The sequence below is a fragment of the Hemibagrus wyckioides genome, linkage group LG15, assembly GCF_019097595.1.
Source record: "Hemibagrus wyckioides isolate EC202008001 linkage group LG15, SWU_Hwy_1.0, whole genome shotgun sequence".
NCBI classification, from domain to species: domain Eukaryota; kingdom Metazoa; phylum Chordata; class Actinopteri; order Siluriformes; family Bagridae; genus Hemibagrus; species Hemibagrus wyckioides.
The window spans coordinates 4,120,001-4,140,234 of record NC_080724.1 but is presented as its reverse complement, the minus strand read 5'-3'; the positions used below and the strand labels follow the sequence as shown (position 1 = coordinate 4,140,234).

Genomic DNA, 20,234 nt, shown 5'->3' with positions numbered 1-20,234 from the left:
CTCCTTCCTAGACTCCTTCAAGACTTTATGACCTGAACAGAATTGCAATCAAGGGGCTACTGTAGTGAATACTTACTTGGCAAGCTTCATTTCAATCTGCTGGCGAATTTCCTGTCTCTCCTGGTCACTGCGCACAGGGAAGATGTTCCTATCTTCCAGTTCCTGTTTGCTGGGCCGATTCCGCAGCTTCACAGCCAGCAGCTCCTTTCTCATTCGCCTTGGCAGTGTGCCTGTACACAAACACATCCTCTACTTTAAAGTGTAACAACGTTATACATAAAGCTGCTTGTTGAAACTTAAACTGGGGCAATTTTAACCTACACAAAACCTAAAGATATATATTCCTTTGTGTCTTAGCGTAAAAGTGCACATCCAATATAAGCCTCCGTATTAACAGAAGTGCATCCGATTTTGGGAAATACTGTTATATCCCTGACACAAGAAGTACCTATGTGTCGTGGAAGGTATTATTCATAAGCAAAGAAAAGTCACCAGTGCCATTTCATGATTAGCATATCTTTGTGGATATTAACATAGTGTATTTTAAAGAGCTATTTACCAGAAATGACAGACTCGTTCCAGCTGTCGATGTCGTATATGATTCCTGAGGCATCAGTGAAGCAGTTGCTTTGTCTCATGTTCTCTTTATTCTCCTCTGCCTCTTTCCTGATTTCCACCTCCCCACTTGACTCTCGCTCCATACTGCGGGCATATATATATATATATATATGTATATATACCATGTATTCAATCCAAATCTTTATGACAGACGTTTATGCCTAACCAGCTTCCTCCACCTTGCCCATTCCCTTCTTTAGCTTAAGGCATCATTGGTCTTAAATATAGTGCATTCATTTTCTCACCCTACAAATGTACCTCCTCGAGCCAGCCTCTTGGATGAGTAAGACGCTGAATCTTGAATCTACCACTATAGAGGTAGCTAGTAAAGCAGGGTAAGCCTCACTCACCTTTCTTGCCGAAGCTTGGTTGCCAGGGCACGGTGCAGTTCCTCAATTATACTGCTAGGGGGCAAAGGAGGATGCAGTGTTCCTATATGAGGTGAACTCACTGCATTGGAAAAAGGCCCTCGGAGAAGTACAGGACTAGGGCCTTCTGGGATCCTGGGCACCTCTTTAGGGAGAAATGTGTTGGGCTGAGGCACTGCTGTGAGAGTGAAGCTAGCAGGGTCTAAACAAAAATATATGCAAATATGAAACACTTTCAGCTGTCCAAATATTTCTTCAACCATATTAATGCGACCCAACTCACCTTCCTCAGTGTTAAGCTGAGCGACCTGAATGCAATGATTACTCAGAGGAGACCGTCTTTGAGGCACTTCGTCTTCATCTTCCTCTCTTTCCTCTGTATTAACATCTCTGCACTCATCGTTATCTACAGGAATGAGCTCTTCCTCCTCTTCCTCGTCGTCCTCATCCTCAGTGCTGTTAGGCTCTTCTATTGTTGCACCATCTTCTATGGAATCAGGGACTGAGAGGCAAGAGTACAACGTTTGTTAAAGCTCAACAGACCCACATAACTGCCAGTACAGTAGGAAAAAACACTGGCCACCCATTCGCCTTAGTGGATAGTTTGCGAGAATAATTACCCTAGTTACAAAAAAATGTGTTTATTATGTTGTCACAAAATCTGTACTTTATGTAAGACTGGAGAAACTGAAGAAATGAAGGTGACTGAAGAAATTAAAACTTAAATTTGCAAGTCTCACAAATTTGCAAAATGTCTTTAATATTACATGTGCAGAGCTTTTCCTGTACTATCTTTATTATAAGCAATCTATTTTCATCTGTACAGTCTTATTATGTGTTTAGGTTTATACACACAGAGATAATATCTTGTTTTTTTTCCCCAATGAATGACATATATTGCCACACTGTTGAAGAGTTATGGGTTAGAGTGTGCTGCTAATGGCCCTCACCAGTAGGCAGATGCTCATGTTCTGAGCTGAGATACTCCATGCTGCTGATGCTGAGGATAGGCCCATGCGAGCCAGGTAACCGGAGCTCTGCGTCCGAAACACTCTGAATGGGAGAGCTGATATTCAGAGAGTGGAGGCCACTGGCCAAGGCCACATCTACACACACACACACACACACAGAGTTTTAAATTAGTCACACTAATTAATGCTTGAACATGTGCACATAAGGTTTAGGACCATGAATTATACAACATAATATAGCTTGTTGTAATATAACTATATAGACACACACACATGTTCATTTTATTTAGATTTTGCATTTATTTCTCATGATCTCAATTAAAGAGGATAGAGTGGCCACTCATGCTGGTACAAGTAGCCAGCACTGGTGTTCTGCAGGATCCCAGTCTCAGTGTACTATATAAAAGATTTTCTATTTTTCTATTTCACACAATATTTTACTCCTTTAATCATATGCGATGTCATACATCATAAACACAAAGCACTCGATATGCTTAAAATAAATCTATTTGTTAGTATTATTAATATTACTATTTAATATAATATTAATAGTTTTTGCTATTTATTTTCTACTGCGTGCTGGAAATGTATTGTACGTGTATCATGAGACCATAATTTAAAATGTAAAACCCCAGACCTCTCTTATGTCATCCCTCACCTGTGGAGCTCTGCTTCATCTTCTCATTCTTCTTTTTCCTCCACTTCCAAGGCCGGAAGAGACGCCCCAGCGTAGCCAGCTTGCTGTGACGGCGGATGGGAGGAGTGTGCACACCACTCACCAGGCAGCTGGAGCGTATCACCCTCTGCTGCTCCATCACATCTACAACACACACACAAAGAAGGAGAGAAGAGACCAGTGAGTAAACAGCGAGTATAGTGCAGACGCTTTCCACACACAGGTAACTGTTATAAGCTGATCATGCCCAATGTAATCAGATGACTGACAATGTCAGTCATAAGGAACTATAGAAAATATTGTCACTGATCCAGACTGTATTGATTTTCAGAGTTGATGCAGTAAGGTGGGCGTGACTGTATTTAAGAAGGCTTTAGTTTCTGTGTCATGTTAAGGTACCCAAAAAGTTTCTTTGAAAGCTCCGTCCAGTTTCGGCAGGGCTTTGCTGAGCAATCTCTGTTTATTTATATTTAGCAACCAACAATGTTACACAACATGGTAATAATGTTATAATGATCTATGACCAATAGCCCCAAGAGAGCTGCAGAAGGGCAGTAGGAGTGAGCTTGTAATGAGTTTACTCATACATCCAACCGCATGTGAGTCAGCGATAGGATATGGGAGGGGAGCTCTACGCATAAAGGGACCAGCCCTATCTGATCACCCAAGTAACAGAGCTACAGAAATACAAGCACTCTATAGTGCTTTATTTTATTTCCTTAAAACTGTGGAACTTATGTTCTAGCTACATATTGTGAAAAAGTACCACACTGTTGACCAGATATTATGGCATGCGAGTGTGTGTGGCACTGGTGAGCTGATCAGATTTTGCAGCATTGCTATAGAGTTTCTAAATACTTCAGTGTCAAACCAGATCTGTAAAATCTGTCCATTATTCAGCAAATATACAGCCAATGACACAGTTCTGATGAAGGGATAGAGGATGATTAGCTGTGCATCGGAAAAGAGGAGCTAGGTGTATATAGTGTCTAAAGTGCTGGTCAAGGTCAAAAAGGCGCAGCAACATCGCTGTATCTGATGCACTCGCACCACACAATCATACCAGAGATATCCAGGCACCTATCCACCTTAATGAGACTTTTATTATTATTAATATTAACGATACTACTACTATTATTTTTAGTAATATTAGTAGTAATAGTAGTAGTCATTGCAGTTACTAGCATCATATGATGAGAATCTGCATGTTTTGGACTTGGTGAAGCTGCATGTAATGAAGTAGCTTGAATAATAATAACAGAATGCTCAATATAACATCCCTGAGATAATTTCAGCAACATCCAATTTCTCAACAAGTGTGATGTCCTACATGAACACGCAAAAATCAGATCCGACACAGAAGCAAGCTATTCCCCGACCCCACTGACCACAACAGCAAGGTGAGCAAACCTTCTTCACGCTTTATTTACAGGAAAAACATTACAACAGACATTATAATGCATTTCTTCAGTTTGTGATTATAGTATTGATTGGTTAGATTGATAGATTGACAATCCAGGAAAGTCATTGTGGTTAAATTGTTCCTAGCAAAATAATTATTAAAAATAATTATACTTTTAATGTGTGGCCATAAACACAGTCTGATTGTTTAGCCAATGAGCTCATGATGACACAGAGACTAGACAGACAGACAGACAGACAGACAGACAGATAGATAGATAGATAGATAGATAGATAGATAGATAGATAGATAGATAGATAGATAGATAGATAGATAGATATAGACAGACAGACATAGATAGATAGATAGATAGATAGATAGATAGATAGATAGATAGATAGATAGATAGATAGATAGATAGATAGATAGATAGAGACATACAGACAGAGATAGATAGATAGATAGATAGATAGATAGATAGATAGATAGATAGATAGATAGATAGATAGATAGATAGATAGAGACATACAGACAAAGATAGATAGATAGATAGATAGATAGATAGATAGATAGATAGATAGATAGATAGATAGATAGATAGATATAGACAGACATAGATAGATAGATAGATAGATAGATAGATAGATAGATAGATAGATAGATAGATAGATAGAGATAGATAGATAGATAGATAGATAGATAGATAGATAGATAGATAGATAGATAGATAGAGACAGACAGAGATAGATAGATAGATAGATAGATAGATAGATAGATAGATAGATAGATAGATAGATAGATAGATAGAGACATACAGACAGAGATAGATAGATAGATAGATAGATAGATAGATAGATAGATAGATAGATAGATAGATAGATAGATAGATAGATAGAGACAGACAGAGATAGATAGATAGATAGATAGATAGATAGATAGACAGATAGATAGTCATAACGGCAGTTCAGATATCCACCCACAACTGCAAGCAAGGCATTTCAGGTTCAAATACACACACACGCGCGCGCACACACACATGGAGAGGATCGTTCTCTCAGCACACGAGTCAAAGTCTGTCTGTTCCCAAAATAGCGCTTTGTGGGCAGAGGCGCCGTCAGTGTAAATCAGGAGAGCTCCGCTGCTTTCTGTACTGAAGTGTGTGGACGTCTTCTCGACCTGACCTGGCTCTACAGCTGACCGGAGCCTATGTCTGCCCAAATAAAACCCGGGACCCGGGTCAAAGAGCTAGAAAACCGCAAAAAAAAAAAAAAAACCTGCCGTGTTTTTTGCAAATCGTGCGCGAGCCGTTCACATGGTTACAGCTCCTCCTGACGCGTAGCCGAGCAGCGCGCGCTCCTCCGGAGACACAGGCTGCGTCCCAAACCGCATGCTGCATATCTTATTATTATACGCTGCATACCACATACTACTAAAACCCGGACACCATTTTGGATAGCTTTATTTATTTATATATTGGCCATGATAAATCCCAAAAAGCTTCTCCTTAGTCATTAATTAGCAACAGATGGATGCTTAGTGTGCAGTATTGCGCGTGTCTATTTTGGGGGGCAATAGCGCAATATATATTTTATTGTTTATTGATTTTGAATTTGCTTCATGTATTGCAAATCTTGTTAATATATCAGGTATTTCTATCTGTCTTATAAAATCATCTCATCTAACCTGCACACCTTCTTTAACGCAGAACCATGTGCGGGTGTGGAACTAGCTCGTGAATGGAGCTGCGCGAGGGGCTGTTGCTACGTGAAAGTCCACAGTAGGGGAATAAAGGGGGGGAGGGCGGGGCTACAAAGGGAAGGGTGGCTTGTTGCTATACGGAAGCGCTTGCAGAAGATCAGAAATAGCCAATCATGGGCCAGCTATTCATAATAAACATATAATCAAGCACACCACCCTTCTTAATAGAATAAATGGGTGGGTCACAAGGGCCGAGATGAGTTGCATTTAATGCAGTATTTTTTAAGGTTCAAATTGTAACACAAGCTTCAGTTCAAAAAAGAAGGAAGAAAGTGTGCAACTGGAAAAGGTACACCTATTCCAGCTTAGGAGTGCATGGGAGTGTTTCCAAAAAAATCCATGGGAGATCAGCTTATTCATGAAGGAGCAGAGCAGAGCACTGTAATCACACCATTGCGGTCAGCACTTGAATACCAGAATACCAGGGGGAATAATAAATACCCTTTTTAAAAAATGCACTGGAATTTGATTTGCCTACAAGCCTTGCTATTATAGTTGTATGTATATACACATCTGTAGACTGTTCTTACGTTATCAGCCCAAGAAAAGGATAACCGTTGCTGCTGCTCTTGTGTCAGGTGTAGGGTTTAATACACTGTGATATAATAAGTGACCATTGTATTAAACCATGCCCAATTTGCATAAATCACCACAAGACTGCCAATAGCTGAACATCAACTGGATATTTATTTTTGTTTGGAAGACTCTCCTCAATTCAGCAGTGACACTGAGACACTTAAAAAAAATCCAGCTGTGCCTGATGCATGATGTATGGAATGCACCACTTAACTAATCTATTCAGTGGTGGTCCTGTGACAGACGGGGTATAGGGTGCTGTCAGATGTTGCATAGTAACTGTCAACAGCATATCTACGAACAGTGAAGTGCACCTAAAGAGTATATATTGATTACAGCCTTCTGAAAATGCCACAGCTCTAAATTTTTGAATTCAGCAGAATTAAATGATCAGCGTGAATCAAGGGGAAGGTGTACAGCACAGTGGTGAGACCGGCCATGCTGTACGGTTTAGAGACATTGTCACTGAGGAAGAGACAGGACTCAGAGCAGGAGGTAGCAGAGCTGAAGATGTTGAGGTTCTCTTTGGGAGTGACACGGTTGGACAGGATTAGGAACGAGTACATCAGAGGGACGGCTCAGTTTGGGCGTTTGGGGGACAAAGTTAGGGAGGCCAGATTAAGATGGTTTGGACATGTTCAGAGGAGGGAAAGTGAGTATATTGGTAGGAGAATGTTGGACATGGAGCTGCCAGGCAGGAGGCAAAGAGGAAGGCCAAAGAGGAGGTATATGGATGTAATAAATGAGGATATGAAGCTAGTGGGTGCAAGTGTTGAGGATGCAGAAGATATGGATAGGTGGAGAGAGATGATTTGATGTGGCCACCCCTGAAGGGAAAAGCCGAAAGAAGAAGAAGAAGAAGAAGGGTAGAATTAAATGCTGGGCAAACATATACTTAGTAGAAAAAAATAAGGACTAACCTACATTATTTGTTTAGAAAGGCGCTCATTTCTTTCTTCCAAGGAACGTTATGCTTATCTCTCTCACGTATTATGTCTTAAAAAATAGAAAACACGGACAGACCAAAGAAAGGCTGTCTTTTGCTCAACATATCAACATTTCCACCCACACAGGATACATGACAATATGTAGTTATGATATTTGATTAAATACGTTTTATTCATATGCGTTTTTGTGTAAAAGATTAATTTGTACCTTAAGTTATACATACTTCAAAAAAGAAACCTAGATATATTTCAGATTTATTTACATTACTATTTATTCCTGGTCTATCTCACTGCATATACAGGATTTACAGTATATACAACATACCTAATTTACGTATACATTGTACACAATGTTGACACATGACTTTATATTACATATAATATGTTAGTTACACTATTTAAAATGAACCAGAAGGAAGGAATCTGCAAGAAAGAGAAGTCATTAGAAGACAGAATGGAATAACAGACTAGCCATTGGCTGACTGGCTGGCTATACTTTGATGCCTGTGTAATCTATTCATTCATTCCCAGCCTTTGAGGCCATGCTACGCAAATGCTGAGAGGCTGTTATTGTAATGCCACACCAGAGATGAAAGAGAGCGACTTTATTCAATTCATTACTGACTGCATGGCTTAATATTGTGGTCTTGGCTATCACAGTCAGGATGGCCATCTCTTTTTGTCTGCTCAGCCAAATATGCATTACAGCGTTGGTAGCTGCTGACCCGACCCAGAGCAGATTGCCATTATGTCTCAGAATGGTTCTCTGTAGGGAGAGCTGTATCAAGAGTTAACATTTGACTGGTGCTACATTGACCATCTTGTCTGTATGTGAGATTATGAGATAAGGTCTCTGGCCAGACAGCAACCTTTCTCTGACCTTTATTTAACAAAAAGAAAAAGAAAAAAACAGAATTATTGAAATGGTAAAAAAAAAAAAGAGTGGCGGATAACTGCTTTATATATTTTTATATTTTTTTTTACCAAAGACATTTGGGTCTGAGTTCAAAAGATGGCTATGATAATGCTTTCATTTCCTGATATTTACATCTATTTACAACTTTTGTTTGAACCCACCCATTTTTCAACTGATCAAAAATACAAGAACATGCGACTGATGTATGTTTCTTGTTGCAAAGGTGTGCCCTGTTAGATTGCTTAAACATTTAATAGCTCTGAATATCTACTCTTGGTTTAATCACTGGGTTCTGACTGTGAAGAAAAAGAATACACCAACATAAAGACCATAGAATAGTCTAGGAGGGGAAAGCAATACAGTTTGAAGGTGAGGAAAAGAAGGGAACATTAATTAGAGCCATTGTCCAATCATTTAGCATATCCAATACCACAATTTGGAATGTCCTGAAAAAATGAAGCAATCCACAGTTAACTTAACAACCAGTCAAAAGAAACGGAGCCACAAAACAAGTCAGTGACATAATCAACAAGCTCCTTAGGGCAGGGTGAAGGTATCACAATCCGCCATTCGAAGAGGACTTCCAGAGTATAAATATTGAGGCCATACTTCAAGATGCAAACCACTCATCAGAGGCAAGAATCCGAAGCCTAAATTGGAAGTTTGCAAAGAAATACAGAGATGAGCCACAAACCAAAGAAACCTGGAGCCAACATTAATCTCTATCAAAGTGATGGAAAGTGAAGTGTGGTGTCTGCTCACGATCCAAAGCATTTGAGCTCAGCTGCCATGCGTGGTGGTCGGATCATAGTTTTAGGCTTACATGGCAATTTCTGGAACAGACTCACTCATTTTTATTGATGATATAACTCATGACGGTAACAGCAGAATGGATTCAGAAACATCCAGTCTGCTAATTTACAGAAAAATGCATCCAATTTAATTCGGAGGAACTTCATCATGCAACAAGAGAATAACCCAACAAAATAAAGCACTTCATTTGGAAAAAAGACTCGGACAAGTCAATCACAAGACCTAAGCCTCTATTGAATGACTGGGGGAAAAAAAAGAAGCCAGAAAGTACGCAAAAAAAACAGCCTTGTCAAAGTCGCTTAGCTCCTTATTCTTGCCAATTTCTCCTGCTAAGTGCCATTGTAATGAGATAATGTTATTCACTTTACCTGTCAGTGGTTTTAATGTTATGGCTGACTGGGATATATGATGGATCAACGTAAATCTGCAGCCTCCATTAGTACAGACTCAAGTCAACAGGTCTGAAAGCATCAAAACCTCAAGCTATGAATATCTAATAACACAATGAAATGTGCTCTTAATATTGAAGACATGCCAAAAAAACCCACTACAGATGTATCTCCAGCCTCCGCTATTACTATCACGTGACAAACTAAAAGCTTTCAACTTGTTAAATCCCACACTGGCATGCATGTCTTAGATTTCAGTACGTCATGGAAGCTGCCAGCAGCTATGTTATGTCATTTTCTATTAAGTGTATACATTTTGATGATTTATCATGTTTCTGACTAATATTTTACATATTCGCAAGGTATTTTTTAGCTTACCTGCAACTGTTCATTTAGGACGTGAGTTTTTTATTTTCAAGAAACTTGTTGTTCTTCTAGTCATTCACCCTCAAGCTCAACAACTGTGCAGCCATCTGTCCATAGAAAAGCGCCTCTGGTATAGTATCCATATGAAGTCTCCAAGTGGAACAAATCATAAAATTGCTCCTCTAATGATACTTGCACTTGGGTTTAAGGGAAAACACAGAGTCGGTTTAAACAGAACATCAGTGATGAAACGAGATCAAGTTTGGAACGTTGTTACGATATAAAAGAAAAAATATTTCAAAAATATTATAGTGTGCATGATGTAAACAGAACAGCCCGGATTTTAAGTTATAAACATGCCTTGTGAAATTACTTCATTATATTATAGGCTACTCAAAGTCCATTTTAAAAGTGTTCCTGACAAGATAATTTAATACTGGCTCTGCCACTGCAATGTTATACGCTCTTAAATGCCATCCTGTTTAAAAATGTGAAGCTGTAAGAAAATGTGTTGAAGCTGTGGATACTGTCATATACCCGAACTATACACTGATGCACCCCCTATACAGACAGAAATACAAACTGATATGTACAAAAGTTGGAGAGTATCTCAGTATTTACTAAGAGACACAACAATTGTGAAAGTCTATAAATAGGAAGCATCACTTGCCATGAAAGAAGTAGCATTGAATATATAGCATTGAATCTGTCTCTATCTTTCCTCTTTGTTTGAAGTGGGTTATTTACTATTTAGTCTAATGTACTAAAGTTTTTAAAGTCATTGCATAGCAGAGGTTCATTTTCTCTTAAACCAGAGAAAGGCCTGAACCGGTAACCAAGAAGATTACTCTATAAAATGATATAAAGTTTTGTAATATAGTCATTTATACACTTTGGATTACTTTACACAGTATGCAGTAGTGACAAAATAACAATGAGCATAGTTTTTTAGTTTTTTAGTGGTTTTACAGGTCCTGATACACATGGATATATATCAACCAGGCATAACATTATGACCACCTGCCTAATACTGTGTTAGTCCCCCCTTTTGCTGCCAAAACAGCCCTGACCTGTGATGCCCTGTGTATTCTGACACCTTTCTGTCAGAACCAGCATTAACTTCTTCAGCAATTTGAGCAACAGTAGCTCGTCTGTTGGATCAAACCACATGGGCCAGCCTTCGCTACCCACATGCATCAGTGAGCCTTGTCTGTCCATGACCCTGTCGCCGGTTCACCACTGTTCCTTCCTTGGACCACTTTTGATAGATACTGACCACTGCAGACCGGGAACACCCCACAAGAGCTGCAGTTTTGGAGATGCTCTGATCCAGTCGTCTTAGCCATCACAATTCGGCCCTTCGTCAAACTCGCTCAAATCCTTACGCTGGTCCATTTTTCCTGCTTCTAACACATCAACTTTGAGGACAAAATGTTGACTTGCTGCCTAATATATCCCACCCACTAACAGGTGCCATGATGAGGAGATCATCGGTGTTATTCACTTCATCTCTCACTGCAACTGCATAATGATTGGTGTATAACATCATGGGTTAACAGTTATTACTCCAACTCTTCCTACTCCCACTCCTCCCTCTCTACAGTAATAATAATAATAATAATAATAATAATAATAATAATAATAATAATAAATCTAAACCCTCAAACCTGTTGTCAGTTTTTACACTAATGAGCTTTGTCAGCTGATAGAACGATCCTACATAAATGGCTCATAAGCCTTTTATATTCTTTCTGCACAAAAGAAATATTATTTTTAGGTCTTTATACTTTTACAGTATAGGCCACAATTTTACATAAACTAAAGATAATCAGTCTCGTTGTTTCACACACATTTTATACATTTTAAAAACAATTGAATTAACACAGATCTAAGTTCAAATTCACTAAATTAGAATTCCAGTGGGTCAAAATCATCATGTTGTCTGTCTCATTAAACAAGAAGAATCCAGAAACTGATTTAATGAATTTTGTAAGCTTATGATTTTCTAAACCTACCCTGAGAGTCAGTGCATTTGTGCCCTTAATACTATTAGAGCAAGTTACCCAAGATCTCAGCAAATGGTGTGGTTTCACCTTAGGAACAATTTCCAAATAACGTAAAGGTACCAAAATCTATAACTGTACAAATAAATATATGCAAATATATAAATCTTGGGAGTACACAGACAGAGCAGCACTCCTAGGGATGAACAAACTTAGGTCCAAAAGGTTCTACTAAATCCCAAAACAACAAGAAAGGAACTGGTGAAGGATTTGAAGGCATCAGGTACCAAAGTATATACATAAGAGTGTACAGACTGTGGATAAAGAGTGCTCTAGATTGACATGAACTAAAAGGCTGTCATACAAGAAAGATTATTTCAAAACCAGCATAAAAAACCCAGACAGTTGTTTGCAGTAATGCTCTCTGGTTAGATAAAACAGAAATTAAACGGTTTGTACATAATCATCAGCGCTATATACACCACTCAGGCATAACATTATGAGCAGTGGCAGGTGAAATGAATAAGACTGATTATCTCCTTTTCATAGCACCTGTTAGTGGGTGGGATATATTAGGCAGCAAGTGAACAAATTGTCCTCAAAGTTGATGTGTTAGAAGCAGGAAAAATGGGCAAGCGTAAGGATTTGAGCGAGTTTGATGAAGGGCCAAATTGTGATGGCTAGACCACTGGATCAGAGCATCTCCAAAACGGCAGCTCTTCTGGGGTGTTCCTGGTCTGCAGTGGTCAGTATCTATCAAAAGTGGTCCAAGGAAGGAACAGTGGTGAACCGGTGACAGGGTCATGGGCAGTCATGGCTCACTGATGCACGTGGTGAGTGAAAGCTGACCCGTGTGATCGGATCCAACAGATGAGCTACTGTTGCTCAAATTGCTGAAGAAATTAATGCTGGTTCTGATAGAAAGGTGTGAGAATACACAGCACAGGACGGGTCAGGGCTGTTTTGGCAGCAAAATGGGGACCAACACAATATTATTAATCTTATGTCTGATCGGTGTCAGCATCACGTGTCAGCATCATCAGCATCATGTTGTCGGACGTATTTTTAGAAAGGGTACTGGTGCACTTGAGAAAATAAGTGTCATCATGAAGGAGGATTATTTAGTAAATTCTGAATCAGCACTTCAAGGCATCAGCCAGATGCCTAAAACTGGATCTTCCAGCAGGACAAAAATCCTAAGCATACCCTAGTTTAGCTTTAACACAAGAAATATTGGAGTGACCATCACAAAGCCAAGTGAATTTTATAGAACATTTGTGGAATGAACTGAAAAAGCATATCTAGAGGCCCACAAATCTAAGTTCTGTAAGGAGGAATGGACAAAAGAATGTTTAAAGTAGCATGGGAAGCTTGTTGAAGGCTTTCCCAAGCATTTGATTTAACTATTGCAAATTGCCACCAAATACTAATCCAAGTGTATGTAAACATCTGACCCATTGAAAATCTGCTACAGTACTGTATATAAAATCTGTTTTATAGCCATTATTTTGAAATGACCTCTTAAAGAAATGCAGTAGATCCCACAATGGACTTGTGTGGTAACATGAAATGTGTGGAGGTATGAAAAACTGAGATTGAATCCCTTTAGTCTAGGTAAATTTCAACTGGACATCTGGTAGCCTTGTCCACAGGCACAGGCTCTGGTGGTCTTACAAGTCTATAACAAGCATTATTCTTCTCTCTTAGCACTCATCTCTTCCGCAGTGATAAAAACAAATAAGACAGAACTTATATAGAACATTCTGTTGTCATTTCCCTTTAATGAATCAGTCCAATCTTATTCACACACACACACACACACACACACACACACACTGTAAAATCTGATTTGTGGAGTTAACTTGAGTGTTTCCCAGAAAACTAATGCCAGGGGTTTATTTGAGGTAAATGATTTGCTTTTGCATAAGTTTACATAACTGAATTAAGGAGAATCAGTTTCCTACCACAGTAAACTCAGTACATCATAAATCATTATCTTCTAATGGTCATTAGGGGAAAAAGGGGGTATAAAAAACAAAACAACTACAATATAAGAGCCCATCATGTTTTAACAGTAAAGGCTGTTAATATTAAGTGGCACCTTGCTATAATAAACTGTATATCAGTGCTTCATAGCTGAAGTTAAGGTGATGCACAGAAGTGTAAAGTGCAAAAATATCGGCATTCAGCATGTCTATTCTTCATCTCAGTCTCCACTATTAGCAATGCAACCCATATTTGAAGAAAGACACAAAATCCTGCCTGGAGTATGAGAGCATCTAATCTTATAAAACAGATATTGTTGCTATAGTTTTATGGTTCTTTGGATTAAATGTCCAGTTTCAGAAACCCTTTCTAATGAACCGTGCTCTGTCGAAGGGCGCTACACTGAATGCCTCCAGAAAGAACAACCAAAGACCCTTTTTTTCCTGAGAGTGCACAAAATTTCCATCCTTTTTTCATATGTGAATATCTGTGTGAGTAATCTGGACTCTGAGGCGCTCTCTATGGTGCTGAAACCGCCATCGCTGATGTACAGAGCGAGCTCCTTTTTGCTCACACCATCCAATCCCAATGCTACTACAAGAGAGGCAGAAATACTAGAATGCTTTTGAGTGGGTTGTACTTGAAATCTGTGTCTGTGTAGGTGTTTGGATGAATGAGCAGGCCGTAAGTATTACTGTCAGTGCTTCATTCACTGAATAAAAATAAATAAATAAATAAAGCAAGTCAGAGCCTTTCATACATATCAACAATTAAATTTCGCAAAGTATCCATTACAGTGTACTGATACAGCACGAACCCCCCAGTGTAGTTTAAACCTGTTTAGCTATTGAACAAGCCACTAGGGGTTATTCTGAATGTCTCCACTGTACATTCTAATATTTGCTCAGTGCTTCTATACAGGCTGCTTATGAGTAACTTAAAAGTAATTTCCACCAGACTGTCTCTCCTCATTGTTCCTTTCTGCCTCCCTTCCCCCTCTTCATTCCTTCCCCCCCCACCCTTCCTCTCTCTCTCTCTCTCTCTCTCTCTGTCTCTCTCTCGCTCTGTCTCTCTGTCTTTCCTAAGCTCAAGCTCTATCCAATTCTCTTTAGGCTGCGTCACAGTGATGCTCTTACAGTTTAACACATACAATGCCTCAGCGGGTGACTTCAGCATCTACTGAATCATTACCACCCAGCAAAGCCCTGCTAATGTCGACGACTGTTATGAATCAGCCTTTGAATAGACAATGGCATATCCGGAACATTCTATGCTAGGAGAAAAAAGCATCATCACATTCCTCACCTACAGTCATTATTAGCCCTGTTGTAACTGGGTGCATCTTTTGAAAGTCATCACTGATCAGCCTTGACCAACTATCTATAAAGACTTCAGAAGACTCTACAGAAGTGTTTATTTCCGTCTCTGCCTGTTGCACTATAAAAAGATGTGTTAAAAGATGTGTTGATGCTACTGTAAAAACATGCTCCTGTCTCTATTTTTCACTTATCTTAGAAATATTTACAATGTGGCCCCCAGGAAAGGTTATGCCAGGGTGACTCTTGGTTTTTGACCATATTTGTAGGACTCATTGTGGATGTTTAGGGATACTACACCAAATCTAATAAGGTGTTATAGTCACTGTAGTAAGTGTAAAAGGAGACAGTTACGATTTGCACATTTTTAGCAACACACTTCTAGTGATAAGCAGAACTATTTCTCCGATCTGATATGGAGTGAATCATATTTTTTGTTGCAAGCATGGTGAGTCCTCTGAATCTCATATTGCACCACTGAGTGTACTGTGTTTTAACAAATTGCATAAACTGATTGCATGAACTGATGGTTTCTCCCAGCAGGCTGTTGGATATCAAGCTGCTTAGTGCTTTTAATAACAGTTAATTGATTAAATATTTCAAAGCCTACATCTCAATGCATGGTGCAAAATGCCAAAACAAATTCTCCAAGGCATGACCTGCTCAGACATACAGAAGCTCCACATCGCAAGCTCAAAATGACATCTGCATGTGAGTTAAATTTAACTTTAGTTTCAAAGCACATGAAGCTTGTTAAACAGATCCAAACAACAAGTAGAGAAAACATCCATACACCTGTAATGCTTCGGTTTGATATATATATATATATATATATATATATATATATATATATATATATATATATATGCTGATATGATAAGATATGATATGATGCTGATATGGTAAGATATTTAAACCCATTGATCTAATGTATACAGTGGCATGAATGGATGGCGCTCTCTCTCTCTCTCTCTCTCTCTCTCTCTCTCTCTCTATATATATATATATATATATATATATATATATATATATATAGAGCCATCCATTCATGCCACTGTATACATTAGATCAATGGGTTTAAATCATATCTTATCATATCAGCAGCTGCTTTGAGGTAAAAAGCAGAAGATTATAAAATGAATAGCTAATCGACAGTCTCTGATTATATTTACATATTATTATGTATAGCATATAGCCTGATATTTATATCCTGAATTCTATTTTCTCAATACATCGCTTGTTTTTTTAAACCACAATTTGCAAATTGCTTCCCACTAGCTGGTTCTCCCCTATAATACAACAGTGGTGCTGGAGGGTCTTCCTCCAAGACTCATGAAAGTGCATGGTGACCATTTCCTCATACATGAGCTCATAAAGGTCCATAATTGAAGGAGAATTGGAAGGTGACACTGGTGTTACTGATTGGAAGGTTGAGGTTCAAGCCACAGCATTGCCAACTGCCATGTTGGACCCTCTCTGCTCCAAGGATGCTGTAATATGGCTGACCCTGTGCTCTGACCCCAGCTTCCTAAGCTAGGATTTGCAAAGAAAAGTATTTCACTGTGCTGTAATGTATATATGACAAATTCAGTTTTTTTAATAGTCTTACTTTAATTAACAGGAAAGATAGTAATGTCATCCCTCCCACCCATTTTTGCCTCTTAGACTCTTGGTCTCAGTGGGCTATGGCATCTTTTGGAGCTTTCCTGTTGTGCCACTTGTGTAACCACTATATTCATTCAAAAATCTAGTACACACTGGATACCAGTGAGTAAAAATATTGCTTTTTTCAGCTAACTAACAGAGAAAATTTAATAAAAAGCCAGTGGCAGATTTTGTACCTTATTTGTAAGTCTGTCATCTGTAATGTCTGTTTTGAATCTGATATACGATATATACGCTTTCAGAAACACTGAAGACTTTCAAAATAATTTTTATCCAAAGAAAATGACTATTTGTATGAGATGTCTATTTAAAAAAATGGTTTGACTGGATAGCCTGAGTTTTAGTGGCAGCCAAGGAATGAATCTCTGATACTCCGAAACCTGAATCAAAGAGTCGATGGCATCTAGCTACATAAGACTACTCCCTCCTATCCTCTCTCACACACACAGCAGAAAAAGACACACTGTCAAACACTTAATCTGCTCCCTGCTACATCTCCAGGGAAGCTGCTGAGCTTGTTGTTTTGTTCTGTCTTCACACCTGAAAAAAGACAGAAGCCAGTGGACTACAGTGGATGAGGAAATAACTCCTCATGTATAGAGGACTAGACATTCTTAAATAAGATAAGCGTGGGAGTTCTGACGTGGAGCGCTCGAGATGCTAGATTATTAACCATAACAGTAAACACAATGAAACACAAAACAAATTGTTTGGTCCAGATTTACATTCTTCTCTCTACTTACTGTCATTACTGTATAATTCAAAAGAGTTACAGGATAAAATCCTGTTAAAAATAACTGAATAATAAAGCAAGAATTGAAGGTCTTGCGTATGCGCATAAATCATCTGTTTATGCGTTGGAAATTTCATATCTAAGACCATACGCAGCACTGTTTTTGCCAACTATTCATTGATTGGAATCCTTGGCGCATTTCAGGTGTCTTCTCTGCTGAAGGACATGACTATTTACTTATATTAGTTAATGGCAGCACCCTCTGTTCAGATAAAGAGTACCTCCTGAGGAACACAGATATTTTTGTCACTTTCCCATCAATATTGCATCGTGTCCGCTATATTAGGCTACAAGCTGCATCACGACACCTGCTGACCCTAGTGATTCTATGATCTCATCTTTCACAGCTCGGTTCACTACGGAGCCATTATGCTGTAAAACAGGTTTATAGAAATTCCCCCACAATGGCATTTTTTTTTTTTTTATAAATCTTGAAAAATGATGGGTTAAATAGAAAACACAAAGATTTATGATGTAATTCGATATGAGCAGGTTGAGTGGAAAAAGCAACCTTTCTCATTCCTCCATCATAAACTGTTATAAATCCTGGGGTGGGGACATAAAAATCTAACAAATAGACATAAAGCACTGACTCGCATAGAAAAAGTGATTGATTAAGGATCGGACCGAATGCAGAGCTTTGAATTGCACATTCTGTCGTACATTATGCAGCACCTTGCTTTAGTGAACCAGCACTCTCTTCAAGCGGTTTTAGGAGCAAGTGATGAGTCATAGCCGACCGATAGGAGAAAAGTGACCAGGATGTATTTCTGACCAGCACTCAGGGACATAGGCCCCAGTGACAACTCTGTATTCAATTCGGTCCCGAAAGACAAATGAGTGGTCATTAAAACACCTACAAATGGCAGCATTTCTGGAACACCTCAATTAAAAGGCGCTAAAACAGGGTTTTAATAGTGTCTTTTGCTATACATGATTTTATGAATCACAGCACCATAATAAATATTGCCTCGGGAAATACACTTTATGTTTCATTATGTATTTATTAGTAGTAATGTTACATGGTGCTCTCTTTATGAATTGTTGAGTGGCCTAATCATCCTGGTATTCTCAATATCAGATTGGATGATTATAATAATATTAATAAAAAAGGTTATCACTTACTAGAAGCTGTAAATAAACAAATTCCACTCAGATGCTATGTCTTCAGTCACATTTCATATCAGATCTGTGTAAAAGCTGAAGATCATCTATTTTAAAAACATTTGATGGCAGCAGCCCAAGAGTCCTCCTACATGTGTTGCTGTTCATTCCGACACCATGCTTTCTGACATTTTTCACCTGTCGTCTCAGTCCAGCTTTTCCTGCAAATGGGCTAACATGCTTCTTTTAATATAAGCAACATGCCCAATATAAGAATGTAGCAGGAGGTCCTCTGTGAACCGAACTGAAGACACTTTAATGAGAGAATACAGACTAAACATAATAACTGTGAGGTCCTCAGGAAGCAAAGGAATATTTTATTTATGCTCAAAAGATTGCCTGTGCTCATTCAACCTATCAGCAGTCCCAAGATCAAGAGCTATGGTGAATGAATGACATAAAGCTAGAAACGATGAGAGACGAGTGTAGCCCAACAGCGTGATTCATTATGAGATGCTACATACTGTTAGCCTCGTTATGAGATTTTTCCCTAAACCAGGAGCTCCCACAGGAGAATGATCGACAGTTTTCAAAGAACTTAATTGTACTGATAAGAGCAAGCGCTGAAAACTTTCCTCCAATGCTGCAGCAAGTCTCTTGCACACATAAAGTGCATGAGTTTTGGAACGTGAAGTTTAAGCTGTTTAATTAATTATCACTTGGTCGAGGGAGAAACTGATCCATTACCCACATTACCTTATACTAGTGTAAGTCAATGAGAACCATTATCAAACCTCAGAAGACTCACTCCATTAATCTCTTTCCCTCAGCTTCTTTCTAATCACTTCTGGCATATGTGTGTGTGTTTTCTTCTGGCACTTTCAATTAATTATAATTTCTATGAACCCTACATAATCAAATGCATCATTTTCAATGAAACCGAGAGTAGCCTTCTCCTTCTTGACAGAGGAAAGAATGGTGCCTTGCACAGAAATATCAGCTGTTAATCACAACTCCCAAGAATAGCACAGATTAAACTGCTTTCTATGAGTCATGCACACCCCTGAAAACTACCATGCATGACATATATGAAGCTTTCTCGCTCGGGGTGATATTAATACTTGATCTGTTTGCCAGATTGTTGACCAAAGCCACTTTCCATGGTATTTTTGCTCACTGGCTTATCACTAGTTTGATAGATCTGAACAACACAATCACGCAGAAACTGCAGTGTTACCCAGCCATGTTTCTTCTACTGGCCACACTCTCTAATAAGCCATACTTATCAAGACTAGAGGGAAAGAGACTGTGCATGCCTACATACACAGACTAACAAACTGGGGTGCATTACAATTGTGTCTTTGTGCTGGACACCTGCTGAGTGTCAAGTGTGCCAGAACAAGAGGGCCTTGCTTCATTAGCACCGAGGTCACAACCAGGATTAAATTGTTTATATGGATTGTCATTAGATATAAGAATGCATGTATATGAGTTCATAGCATTCAATGTGAGTTTGCAAATATTAGTGTTGTACCATTTATTTTTTATTTATGCCAATTAATAACTA

At 38.8% G+C, this 20,234-nt stretch overlaps 1 protein-coding gene across 1 annotated transcript in view; it reads right to left on the bottom strand.

The window, feature by feature from the left end:
• The window catches only part of phactr3a (phosphatase and actin regulator 3a), a 33,019-nt gene that overhangs the window by 11,710 nt on the left and 1,075 nt on the right, over positions 1-20,234 (bottom strand). The window contains exons 2-7 of the mRNA XM_058410952.1: positions 2,616-2,777; positions 1,937-2,092; positions 1,270-1,488; positions 969-1,188; positions 560-702; positions 77-230 (exon numbers count right to left, since the gene is read on the bottom strand). Of these exons, the coding sequence (XP_058266935.1) occupies positions 77-230; positions 560-702; positions 969-1,188; positions 1,270-1,488; positions 1,937-2,092; positions 2,616-2,777 (1,054 nt within the window). The remainder of the gene's footprint in view (positions 1-76; positions 231-559; positions 703-968; positions 1,189-1,269; positions 1,489-1,936; positions 2,093-2,615; positions 2,778-20,234) is intronic.